The sequence below is a fragment of the Caenorhabditis elegans genome, chromosome I, assembly GCF_000002985.6.
Source record: "Caenorhabditis elegans chromosome I".
NCBI classification, from domain to species: Eukaryota; Metazoa; Nematoda; class Chromadorea; order Rhabditida; family Rhabditidae; genus Caenorhabditis; species Caenorhabditis elegans.
The window spans coordinates 1,053,862-1,067,418 of record NC_003279.8 but is presented as its reverse complement, the minus strand read 5'-3'; the positions used below and the strand labels follow the sequence as shown (position 1 = coordinate 1,067,418).

Genomic DNA, 13,557 nt, shown 5'->3' with positions numbered 1-13,557 from the left:
ATAAATGCTGAAGCATCTCTTGCAACGAAATCTGAATTTTCACAGTCTTTACATATATATATATTTTTAAATAATAAATGAATATCGATATGATCACGGGTTTTCAGGTTTTTAATTGAATTTTAACTGAATTGTTGTAGATTTCTAATTATTTTGTTTTGTAAACTATGGAATCGTCTCTGAATTCGGTAAATTTGCAGGAAAAAAATCTAAATTCAAACTTCCCTCCAAAATTCGTCGCGAATCACGTCAGCGTCGGGAAACGCGTCAGCAACCACCAGCTGGCGCGCTTCTCGTTTTGCGCTTAAAAAGCGTGACTCAGTTTTCAATGATTTCACAATCATTAAAAGCGAGAAATATCGCGAAAACCTGCTTATAAACTTGATTTTTTGATGCTGATTAGCTAGAATTTTGTTAAAATATCGATTTTCTAAAGTTTAGGGCTGAAAAATTCACTTTTTGACTCCCATCTTGTTGCTCCATCGATTTTCGTAAAATTGCTGACTTTTCGTATTTCAGCGTCCACCGCTCACTTATCGCCAGGAAAAAATGTCGGTTCCGGCACTTCAGGTAGAGTTTTTAGAGTTTTTTGTTTAAAAAATTGAAAAATAAAACATTTTTTAATTTTTTAAAAATTTTTTTAATTCCAGAAGGCCATAGAATTGGTGACAAAAGCCACCGAGGAGGATACAGCCGGCAGATACGACCAAGCGCTGAGATTATACGATCAGGCCATTGAATACTTCCTTCATGCGATAAAATGTTGGTTTTTGAGCGGAATTTTCCGGGTTTTTTCCGTTTTTTCCGTTGAAAAAAATAAAAAATATGTTAATTTTCAATTATTTTTAAATTTTCAGACGAGTCACAAGGCGATAAACAGCGTAATGCGATTCGTGACAAAGTCGGGCAGTATTTGAATCGCGCCGAGCAGATCAAAACCCATCTGAAAGACGGAAAAACGCAGAAAAAGCCGGTGAAAGACGGGAAAGACGATTCCGACGAGGATGAGGACAAGAAAAAGTTTCAGGTAATCAAATTTTAATGGAAATTATCACCGAATTCAGCCCATCAGCCCAAAAATCGCAATTTTCAGGACAAACTGTCGGGCGCAATTGTGATGGAGAAGCCGAATGTCAAGTGGACCGATATTGCAGGACTTGAGGGAGCGAAAGAGGCGCTCAAGGAGGCCGTCATTCTTCCAATCAAATTTCCACAGCTTTTCACTGGTGAGAATCGTGGAATTTTGGCGAAAAATAATTTAAAAAATGCAGCTTTCCGCTGGAAAATCGATAAATTCAGTGATTTTTGCGGATTTTTGGTGAAAATTTGGGTTAATTTTCAATTTTCTCCCCAAAAAAAAAAAAACGATTTTTTAAATAAAATTCGGAAGAAATTGCAGTTTTTCAGGTTTTTGCCGATTTCCTTGCCTAAAAATCGATAAATTAGGCGGTTTTTCGGAGAAAATTCGGAAATTTCACTGGTTCCCGCAAAAAATCTCCAGTTTTAGTAAAATTTTGCAAAATTTCACCTGAAAATTTGCAAAAATCCCCCCCAGTTAACCGATTTTCCGCCAAAAAACTGCGAATTTTCCCCGGAAAATTAGCGAAAACCTCCGAAATGTCTATTTTTATAACAAAATTGAAGGAGAATGGATTTTTGAAAAAAAAACAATTATTACATATTCGGAAAAAAAACCTCCCGATGGGTCTCGCCAAGAAAAAAATGCATGCGTCTTTAATTTGGAGTTTCACGTGTCCCATTACGGTTTGATCTACAAAAAATGCGGGAATTTTTCGTCCTGAAAATGACGTGTCAGCAATATGCGAAATCAGTTGAGAACTCTGCGTCGCTTCTCTCCCGCATTTTTCGTAGATCGCCGTAGATCAAGCGGAAATGGATCTCTGGCTTCCCTCATAAACTGAAATGGAAGAGTTTTTGCCGAACTAGGCCATTTTGGCTCGGCCATATCTGGGGTAGATTTACGGCGCGTTGCGTGTCGCGTCGCGGCTCGATTTTAGCGCGAAAAATTCAACGAGGAAGGCCAGAACCCCGTGAGAAAAATTGAAAATTTTGACCTCAATTTCAGAAAAACGTACTTTTTTTTTGAAAAATCTGAAATATATATACGATTTATTTTGCAATACAACATTCGCGGAAATTTCAAAAATTGAAAAAATGACACTATACAAAAGACTATCGGGAAGTACGTGGTGTCAGGTAGTCTCATTGCGGTTTGATCTACAAAAAATGCGGGAATTTTTCGCCCAGAAAAATTGTGACGTCAGCACCACGTTCTTAACCATACGAAATCAGTTGGGAACTCTGCGTCTCTCAACTCCCGCATTTTTTGTAGATCAAAGCGAAATGGGACTTTCTCTGTCTCCATGTGGGGAAGTGGTTTGGAATGACCGGGACTTTATAAGGGAAATGGCATTATTTTTTTTGGGGAGAAAATGGGCAAGATATGGGCGTTTTTTGGCAAGCGCGGGGGAAAAGCAGATCAAATCAGCTGAGCCTGCATATTGTGCTGATGTGCGACGTGGTGATAGGCTCCGGTGCCGGTTTTGGTGTGAGTCCTCGCCGTCAGAGCCATATCCTCCTCCTTTATGATGAAAATGCTGGCTCCGTAGAGCAACGGAGCGATGATGCACGGTACGAAGGCGAACATGGTGCATCCGATGGTCCACAGTGTGTCCTGACTCATTCGGACGGGATCCGACGGGTCCAAGGCGGTTAGGATGTAGAAGGGCAGAGCGTAGAGGGGACTGGAAATATGAATATATATACATATTTTTTTTTTTTGGAATTTTTCGTTTTAACACGAGATTTGGCCTTTTTTTTATTGTGTTATTAGACTCAAAATTGCCTGAAAACGCCGAATTTCATAATGGAATTTCTTGAATACTTCTCAAAAAAAAGTTATGACAGCTCAAAAATGGCCTAAAATTAGTTAGAATTAGAAATTTGATCTACTTGTCAAGTGGCTGGAAACTATCTTTTTTTTTCAAATTTTACCGTCAAATTTTGAGTATAAAATGTAAATTCGGAACACGTTTTAATTATCTTGCGTTTTCAACTCGATTTAGGTATTTTAAAGTTGATGGACGGCGAGATTTTTAAATTTTTTAAACCAAATCTCGCCGTCCATCGACTTTAAAATACCTGGATTGAGTTGAAAACGCAAGATAATTGAAACGTGTTCCGAAATTACATTGTATACTCAAAATTTGACGGTAAAATTTGAAAAAAAAAGATAGTTTCCAGCCGCTTAACAAGTAGATCAAATTTCTAATTCTAACTAATTTTAGGCCATTTTTTGAGGCGTCATAACTATTTTGAGGAGTTTTCAAGAAGTTTCATTATGAAATTCGGTGTTTTCAGTCAATTTTGAGTCTAAGGCCTTAAAACTCACCCCAAAAGGAAGAAATACACGAGGAATCTGCTCTTGTACAAGCCCAGCGACTGGAACACAATTGGACTATGAAATAGAGTCTGTAGAATTCGAAAGTAGGCGATCGACGAGAATAAGGCCGGAATGAACACGCCGAAGATCATGGTGTACGTCAAGAATTTTAGGCCAGAGTCCGAGTGTGAGAAGACGCAAGTTCGGACCGCTGGGCCGTAGATCGCCACGTGGCCGTTGGTTAGAGACGGTAGAGAGAGGAGCCAGGAGATTATCCACGACAAGATGCATAGTTTGGTGGGTGTCAGGCCGAAAAGTTGCTCGTAGTGGATGCGGGCGAACGTTAGCAGATGAACACCGGCGATGCAGAGGTTCATCATGGCGATGACGGTCCAGACGGTGACGGTTATGGAGACCTGGAAAATGCTTCTGTTTAGTAAAACAAGCAGAAAATTGCGTGAATTGTGAAAAATTCCAATTTGAAAGCTTTTCCGGCATGGTTCTGAGATAGCTTAAAGCTTCAGGCTACTGAGCTTTATTTGAACTTGAAAAAGCTGTGTGATCTACTAAAAATTCCATTTCGCGAATTTTCCCCGATAGGAGAAGACTGCGATTGTCACACATAGTATGTCCCATCACGGTTTGATCTACAAAAAATGCGGGAATTTTTCGCCCAGAAAAATGTGACGTCAGTACGTTCTGAGAACTCTGCGTCGCTTCTTCCGCATTTTTTGTAGATCTACGTAGATCAAACCGAAATGAGACACTCTGACACCACGTGTGGCATGGTACATCAAGTCTATTCAGTTCAGCTTCAAAGAATTTCTATCTCGAAAAGACGTTTTTTTTTCCGAAAGAATTGGTGAAAATTCGTAATGTAGGAATTTCCCAGAAATTTCAAACGACAGAATATTTTTAAAATATTCACTGTTTTTTTCTAGAGATATACAGGCAATTCTCAATTTGTTATCTTCAAAAAATGAATTTTGAACCGAAAGTTTGGTCAAAAGTCAGAATTTTGAATAAACCAAAAGCTACAAATCACAGAATTTCGGCGAAATTTGCGAATTTTTCGCAATTTTCAATTTAAACCGCACGTGGTGTCAGGCAGTCTCACTGCGGTTTGATCTACAAAAAATGCGGGAATTTTTCGCCTAGCAATCAGTTGAGATGTCTGCGTCTCACCTCCCGCATTTTTCGTAGATCAAAGCGAAATGGGACTTTCTGACTCCACGTGACAGCGGAAAACGTCTCTGTTACCTGAATCCGACACAACATATTGCTGTCCTGAAGCAAGTTGACACCGGTGAACACGTTATGAATGATCACCGGCACCAATACGAGCAACGCGATCAAGTTGGTGAAGCACAAGTGTCCGATGAATCGAGACGAGATAAAGTTTTGGTAGAGCTTCTTGGCGAAGATGTACACGAGCAGTGATGCATTTCCGATCACTCCGATAATGCAAATAATTGTGAATATCAGAGCGAGAATCGGTGATGGTGCAGAGGTGTGTGTCGAGTTGTAGTACTCTTCGTCGATTTCCGATGAGTTGAAGAAGCCGTACATTTTTTTTTGGAGAAAGTGAAGAAGAACTCGGTAAAGAATGAGTGAATATGAGCCTATTGGAATTGACTACACACACACACACACACAGACACTTCGTTCTTCTCTCCAGATGACGCCTTGTGGGAGCCAGAGGCAGGGGGAGAAGAGACGAGAAAAAAAATGGGATAGAGAGTGTTTTTGTGTGTGTGTGAGTTGTTGTGTGAGCCGTTGTTGGGACACACACACATGCTTCTGCTGCTCTTCTGCTGCTCTTCTGCTGAGCCACACACTTCTCCGTCTCTCCTGCTCCTCTCTTCTGTCCGCTGCTCCACACACCCTAGAGCTTGGTGGTGGCTCCCTCTCCAGCAGCGGTGGGCACTCTCTTTTCGAGTCTATCGATTAGGAGGTGCTGTTGCTCTCCTGGCAAGAGAGGCATGCACATGGAGATTCAGACAAAAGAAAATTGAGAAAAAAAAGAGAAAAAGCGCACGGACCCGCAGAAGTGTGTGTGTGTGTGTCTATTTTCGGCACATGGGGGGGGGGGGGGGGGGGGCATCCGCTCTTCTTCTCACAAGGCGACGGCGGGCAGCAGCCCCCATTTTTGATTAAGTTTTTTTTTGAAGTAAAAAAAAACGGAGATGGGAAACTGAATGGATTGGCTCTGGGAAATTGGAAAATGGGGATGTTCTTCGGGGGGTGAAGCTCTGAATGACGTGGCAGAATCCGTATCAGGGATGTGGTGCAAATTCGGCAAATTTGCCCAACTCGACTAAATCGGCAAATTCGGCAAAATTGCCCATCTCAACTAAATCGGTAGATTCGGCAAATTTGCCCATCTCGACTAAATCGGCAAATTCGGGAAATTTGCCCATCTCGGTTAAATCGGCGAATTTGGTGAAATTGCCCATCTCGGTTGAATCGGAAAATTTGCCAGCCTCGATTAAATCGGCAAATTTGGCAACTTTGTCCATCTCGGTTAAATCGGCAAATTTGGCAACTTTGCCCAGCTCGGCTAAATCGGAAAATTTGCCAATCTCGGTTAAATCGGCAAATTTGTCCATCTCGGCTAAATGGGCAAATTCTCCCATCCCGGTTGAATCGGCGAATTCGGAAAATTCGCCCATCTCGGGTAAATCGGCTAATTCGCCCATCTCGGCTAAATCGGCATATTTGCCCATCTCGCCTAAATCGGCAAATTTGGCAAATTTGCACTTTTCGGTATCGGCAAATTTGCCCATCTCGGGTAAATCGGCATATTTGCCCATCTCGCCTAAATCGGCAAATTTGGCAAATTTGCTCTTTTCAGTAACGGCAAATTTGCCCATCTCGGGTAAATCGGCTAATTTGCCCATCTCGGCTAAATCGGCATATTTGCCCATCTCGCCTAAATCGGCAAATTTGTCCATCTCGGCTAAATCGGCATATTTGCCCATCTCGCCTAAATCGGCAAATTTGTCCATCTCGGCTAAATCGGCATATTTGCCCATCTCGCCTAAATTGGCAAATTTGGCAAATTTGCTCTTTTCGGTATCGGCAAGTTTGCCCATCTCGGGTAAATCGGCTAATTTGCCCATCTCTTTTTTTTTGAAAAGTTGGGAAAATTGTGAGTTTTTTTTCAAAAAAAATCTAAAATTTTATAAAGTGTGCGATTTTTTCCAGAACTTCAAAGAATTTTAGATGTTTTTTTTCCGAAATAATCGAAAAATGTCGATTTTTATTTTAAAAAAATTGAAAAATCAACCCAGAAAATTCCCTAAAACTTGTCAGAAAAAATTGATTTCAAAAAAAAAATTGCAGGAAACCGCAAGCCGTGGCAAGGAATTTTGCTCTTCGGACCACCGGGAACCGGTAAATCGTACATTGCAAAAGCCGTCGCCACCGAGGCCGGCGAATCGACGTTCTTCTCGATTTCCTCGTCCGATTTGATGTCGAAATGGCTCGGCGAGTCGGAGAAGCTTGTCAAGAATCTGTTTGCGTTGGCCCGCGAGCACAAGCCATCGATTATTTTTATTGATGAGGTAGGTAGGTAGGCCTCGCCTGAAAATCTGCAAATCTGAAAAATTTGACAGGAAAAAACGGGGAAAAACCGTTAGAATGTGAAAAATTATTTTTTAAAAAAATGAAATTTTTTTGAGTCGGAAATGGGCGGAGTTTTGGAATGCAAAAGCCCCGCCCATTTCTGACTCAAAAATTGAATTTTTCACATTTTAACGGATTTTTGTTTTCTGTAAATGTGGCGGTAATTAAAGATGTCAAAAATTCAATTTAAAAAAAAAGGGGTGGGTGACGTCATTTTCGAAAATTCAATTTAAAAAGAAATCAAAATTAGCCTAAAAATCGATGATTTCACATAAATTATTGATTTTTTAACGGAAAATGTCCGAAAAACACAAAAATCTCGAAAATGACGTCATCCATTTCTGAGATTTTTGCGTTTTTCGGACATTTTTCCGTTAAAAAAATCAATAATTCATGTGAAATCATCGATTTTTAGGCTAATTTTGATTTCTTTTTGAATGGAATTTTCGAAAATGACGTCACCACCCATCTCTTTTTGTAAAAAATTATTGCAAAAATTTGAATTTTTGACATCTTTAATTACCGCCACATTTACAGAAAACAAAAATCCGTTAAAATGTGAAAAATGCAAAAAAAAAAAGCAATTTTTGAGTCGGAAATGGGCGGAGTTTTGAAGTACAAAAGCCCCGCCCATTTCCGACTCAAAAATTGTTTTTTTTAGCGCGCTCCACCGAACAAATCCAATCCAATTTTCAAAAAAAATCATATAAAATTTTGAAATTTTTTCGAATTTTTTTTATTATGATATTCGATCTTTGTGACCTCATAGGCGTGTTTTAAAATAATTTTCCCATTGAGCGCGTAGTCCACACCTCTAATTGTGATTAAATTCGCATTTTACACAGATCGATTCGCTCTGCTCGGCCCGTTCGGATAACGAAAGTGAAAGTGCACGACGCATCAAGACCGAATTCATGGTTCAAATGCAGGGTGTCGGCCTGAACAATGACGGAATTCTCGTCCTAGGCGCCACGAATATCCCATGGATTTTGGATTCGGCTATTCGAAGGTACTGTACCTACCTTTCCTTAAGGAGGATTACTGTAGCAAGCGCCCAATTTTTATGAGGTTACTGTACAAATGCATCATCGTAATTTCGCAGAATTTTGGCATTAAATGCGCACGGATTTATTCAGATTCTTCTGGAGGATTACTGTAGAAATGCATCGTATTTTTGCCTCAAGAAAAAAAATTCGAAAAAAAACCACTAAAACATAGCTAATTCGTTGAAAAATGCAAAGAAAGGGGTGTTTTAAAAAAAATTGGGCAAAAAAATTTTTAAAATCGAATTTCTCCAACAAAACAATTTTTTCATTAGACCGACTAAAACAGCATTTTTAGAAAATTTTCTTTTTTTTTCAAAAAAAAAAACCAAAAAAATCAATTTTTGCCAATCCCTGGCCGGGACCCATCTGAATAAATCCGTGCGCCTTTAATATCCAAATTAGCAGCAGTGCAAATGCAAATTGACGCTCAAGTTGAAGACAGAATTACTGTAGACAGGAATTCGTAGTGTTTAAATTACTGTCGGCAGTCCTCGGGTTACTGTAACTATGTGGCTTTAAAGCCATATAGCAGCTACAGTAACCCGAGACTGTCTACAGTAATCTTTAAATGTGGAGTAGCGCTAGTGGGGAAATTGAGGGGTCACAATGACCGAATATCATGATTAAAAAAATGTTAAAAAATTTCTAGATTTTATATGATTTTTTGAAAATTGAAAAAATCTCAGTTTTTGCCTAATTCCTATTCGAATTTCCGCCAATCGGCTTTGTTCGATGGAGCGCGCTTGCACGTTTTTAAATTTATTTGTTTTATTTTTTGTTATTTTCCACCGATTTTTAATGCTTTCGGTGTATTTTTGATTGAATTGCTTGAAAAAAGTCAAAATAAATGAAAAATTTCGAAAAAAATTTCGAAAAATTTCGAAAATTTCGACAGGCGTAAAAATGAAAACGTAACGCTTTTAAACGATTTCGAACCTGAATCAATTAATTTCACTGATTTACGCCTGTACGCTTGCTTTTTAATCGAAAATTTGCATTTATTTTGACTTTTCTCTAAAATTCAAGCAAAAATACACCGAAAACATTAAAAATTGGTGGAAAATAATAAAAAATAAAACAAATATATTCAAAAACGTGCAAGCGCGCTCCATCGAACAAATCCAATTGGCGGTAATTCAAATAGGAATTAGGCAAAAACTGGGATTTTTTCAATTTTCAAAAAATCATATAAAATTTAGAAAATTTTTTTGAATTTTGTTTATCATGATATTCGGTCATTGTGGTACCATAGGCGTGTTTTAAAGCAATTTCCCACCACTGAGCGGAGTCCACGTTTAAAGATTACTGTCGGCAGTCAGGTTACTGTAACTATGTGGCTTTAAAGCCATATAGCAGCTACAGTAACCCGACTGTCTACACAGTAATCTTTAATATCCTCAGCAATTCAATACATATTTTTCCAACAACAGACGTTTCGAGAAGCGAATCTACATTCCACTGCCCGACATTCACGCTCGCAAAGAAATGTTCCGAATCGACGTTGGCAAGAACTACAACACGCTGACAGATCAGGATTTCAAGGTGCTCGCCGAGCGATGTGAAGGATATTCGGGTTATGATATCAGTATTCTTGTCAAGGATGCACTCATGCAACCCGTACGACGAGTACAATCGGCCACACATTTCAAGTACGAAAAATGAGAGCACAAAAATCGATGATGAAAATTGGCATAAAATTACCACCAGAAATTGGAAAAATTTCAGATTTTCGCTGAAAAATTTGACCTTAATCCTCCTTTATCTAAAAATTTGCCTAAAAATCCAAATTTTTTAAAGAATTTTTAAAAAATTTGGATTTTTGAGTGATTTTCACTTGAAAATTCGAAAATTTTCAAGTTTTTCTTGAAAAGTAGTGAAAAGTGAAAGTAGTTTGGGAAAAAAATCAAAAAGCACATTTTTTGAAAAAAAAAATTTCACAGTTTTCTTTAAAAAAAAAACCAATTTTTCCTTAAAAATTGGTTCAAAAATTCCGTTCTGACGAAAATCGGGAGAAAATCAATTTTTTTCAAATTTGATTGCATCTTAAGCGTTAATTTAGTATTATTTTTTTGGAAAAAATCTGAAATTTTTTTTTTAAATTAAAATAAAATTAATTTATACATTTTTAAAAAAATTAAATTTTAATTTAAAGGTGAAATTTTTTTTTAAATTAAAACAATAAAATTAAATTGTTAAATGAAGCTCAAAATGTATCAAAATTTTTTAATTTTTCCACGAAAAAGCGGAAAAAATCGATCTTTTTTACTTTTTTTTGGGAGAAAATCTGGTTTTTTGAAAAATTATCTAAAAAATTAAAATTAATTTTTTTAAATTGCTTCATATATTGGATATTCGCTTTTTTTTTGTATGAAAATTCAACCGATTTTTCTTTAAAAATTGTTGGTTCAAAAAATTCCATTCTAACGAAAATCTGAAAAATTGATGAAATTTTGATTTTTTTTTCTACTTCTTTTTCACAGCATCTTATTACGGGGGGCACACAAAATTCTGAGAATGCGTATTGCACAACATATTTGACGCGCAAAATATCTCGTAGCGAAAACTACTCTTTAAATGACTACTGTAGCGCTTGTGTGTGTCGATTTACGAGGGCTCGATTTTTTAAAAAATAGAATATTAAAGTTATGCTTCATCATTTTTCGTTTAATTTTAATATTCTAAATGATTTCAAAAATCGAGCTCTCGTAAATCGACACACAAGCGCTACAGTAGTCATTTAAAGGGTTACAGTAGTTTTCGCTACGAGATATTTTGCGCGTCAAATATGTTGCTCAATACGCATTCTCAGAATTTTGTGGTCCCGTAATTATCAAAACTATTTTTTAAAAATTCTAAAAATCGAAGAAATGTACATTTATTTTTACTTTTTTTTTGGTAAAAAATCTGATTTTTAGGAAAAAAAGTTTTTAAAAAATAAAGCTCAAATAAAGATTTTTGCTTTAATTTTAATCGTTTTAATCGATGTTTTTTGAAAAATTATTTTAAAAAAATTGAATTTAATTTTTATTTGATTAAAAATTAAAAATCAAATAATTTGTAGTTAGTTAAATAGCTAAATAAAGCTCAAATTGTATCAAAAAAATTATTTTTTATATAAAAAAAAATATAATTTTCAGACACGTCAGCGGTCCATCACCAAAGGATCCAAATGTGATTGCACATGATCTACTGACACCGTGCAGTCCAGGAGATCCACACGCGATTGCAATGAATTGGTTGGATGTTCCAGGGGATAAGCTGGCGAATCCACCACTTTCCATGGTACACATTTTTTGGCGCGAAAAAATGATCATCATTTTTACAAGATTTCTGTGTGAAAAAATGAAGGAAAATCGGTTTTTTTTTAAACTAATTTTCAAAAAATTCGGGAATTTTATATCTGAAAAAAAAATTAAATCTTTTTAACAATTGTCTAGAAACGCTGAAAATGTGGAAAATTCCAGAAGTTTTTCCTAGAATTTTTCATTTTTAAGCTAATCTTTTCGATTTTCTCAACCAAAATTTTGAAAAGTTAAAAAAAATCAGAATTTCAGAATAAAAATTTGCTTTTTTTTCGAAGATTTTTCTCTGATTATTTTAAAAATCATTCATTCAGCTTGAGTTGCTCTTTTTTATTTTTTTGAAAAATTGTATTGACTTTTTTTCCCCTTTTCAAACCCCTGTTAAAATGCTCAATTTAAGCAGCCAAAAAGTAATGAAAATGTAATATTTTTAAAAGAAAAAATGTAGAAAATCTTCAGAAAATGAGTAAAAATTAGCTTAAATCGGTTTGAAATACAAAAAAAAAGTTTCTATAAATCCAAAAATTTGAGTTGGAGAATGAAAAAAAAATTTTTGATTTTCTGAAAATGCCATAATTTTTGAATTTTTGGAACTTTTTTTTATTTCTTATTTCAAACCGATTCAATCTAATTTCTACTCATTTTTTGAAGAATTTCTTTCTTTTTTCCTCGAGAAAAATATTACATTTTGGCTGCTTAAATTGAGCATTTTAAGAGGATTTTGTCAAGGAAAAACAGAGAAAAAAATCAATACAATTTTTCAAAAATAAAAAACGTGTTTTTTTTTAAATAAAAATGAGCAAATCTTTCCAGATATTTTGATTTTTTTCAGCTTTTTAAATTTTTTTTTGCTGCAATTTTAAAATTTTAGTCTTATTTTCCATTTTCTCAAATTTTCCACCATAAAATTCAAATTTTTTGAAATGTTAACAATTTTTTCCAATTTTTAACTAGAAATTATCAAAAATTTGAAATTTTTATCCATTTTTCCCAATTTTTAACCAAAAATTATAAAAAATTTGAAATTTTTACCCGTTTTTCCCAATTTTTAACCAATAATTATAAAAAATTTGAAATTTTTACCCGTTTTTCCCAATTTTTAACCAATAATTATCAAAAATTTGATAATTTTTGAAAATTGAAAATTTTGAGAAAATTCAAAAAAACAAAAACGGTTTTTTTTAGAAAATGAGCAAATTTTTCTGGATATTTTGATTTTTTTTCAGCTTTATAAAATTTTTGTCGATTTTTCTCCGATTTTGAGCCTTTTTTCCAATTTTTAACCGAAAATTATCAAAAATTTGAAATTTTCACCATTTTCCCCAATTTTCAAACTGAAAAGTACACGTGGCGTCAAAGTGTCTCATTTCGGTTTGATCTACGTTGATCTACAAAAAATGCGGGAACTGATTTCGCATGGTTAAGAACGTGGTGCTGACGTCACATTTTTTTTCGTTAGGCAAAAAATTCCCGCATTTTTTGTAGATCAAACCGTAATGGGGAAAGCCCCTGGCACCACGTGAAATTATCAAAAATTTGATAATTTTTAACCATTTTTCCCCAAATTTCAGCAAGACATTTCGCGTTCGCTGGCATCCGTAAAACCGACAGTCAACAACACTGATCTCGACCGTTTGGAGGCGTTCAAAAACGATTTCGGACAGGATGGACAGGAATAAGAGAGAGAATCGCCGCGAAAAATTTTCATTTAAATATTTTTTTTTTGCGCTGAGCTGGTTGTAAATAACTGTCTTATATTACATTTCTGTGTGTGTGTTTTCGACTTTTTTCCCCGATTTTTTGTGAATCTCCCCCACCCAAACACACATACACTATTTTTCCCGATTTTCTAGTGAAAAATCAAGATTTTGGGTCGTTTTGTGAATTTTTCAGAGACAAAATTTGAATTTTTAACATTTTTCATCGAAAAATTGCATTCTAAAAGACCCAAATCTCGACTTTTTTTCTCTCCCCACTGCTTCCCAAAATTCACGTTGTGTCAGAGTGTCCCATTTCGGTTTGATCTACACATTTTTTGGGCGAAAAATTCCCGCATTTTTTGTAGATCAAACTGAAATGGGACAGCCTAGCAACTCGTGAAAAATCGTTTTTTTTTTTCTCACTTTTTGATGAAAATTGAGATCCCCAGACAATTTCATGCAAATTATCAATAGAGCGC

General features: G+C 35.8%; 2 protein-coding genes across 2 annotated transcripts; one reads left to right on the top strand and one right to left on the bottom strand.

Moving 5' to 3' along the window:
• The first annotated feature begins 519 nt into the window (after positions 1-519).
• On the top strand, positions 520-13,525 carry vps-4 (vesicle-fusing ATPase). Its single transcript, NM_058415.9, has 9 exons — positions 520-570; positions 651-762; positions 858-1,027; positions 1,094-1,226; positions 6,749-6,969; positions 7,876-8,039; positions 9,507-9,725; positions 11,214-11,358; positions 12,950-13,525. The coding sequence occupies exons 1-9, from the start codon at positions 550-552 to the stop codon at positions 13,055-13,057; spliced, it is 1,293 nt and encodes a 430-aa protein (NP_490816.4). The 5' UTR covers positions 520-549; the 3' UTR covers positions 13,058-13,525.
• Positions 2,122-5,126, bottom strand: npr-23 (G-protein coupled receptors family 1 profile domain-containing protein). The gene is made up of 3 exons (NM_058414.5): positions 4,664-5,126; positions 3,413-3,819; positions 2,122-2,765 (listed from the first exon to the last, which is right to left on the bottom strand). The coding sequence occupies exons 1-3, from the start codon at positions 4,970-4,972 to the stop codon at positions 2,501-2,503; spliced, it is 981 nt and encodes a 326-aa protein (NP_490815.2). The 5' UTR covers positions 4,973-5,126; the 3' UTR covers positions 2,122-2,500.
• Positions 13,526-13,557: the final 32 nt, after the last annotated feature.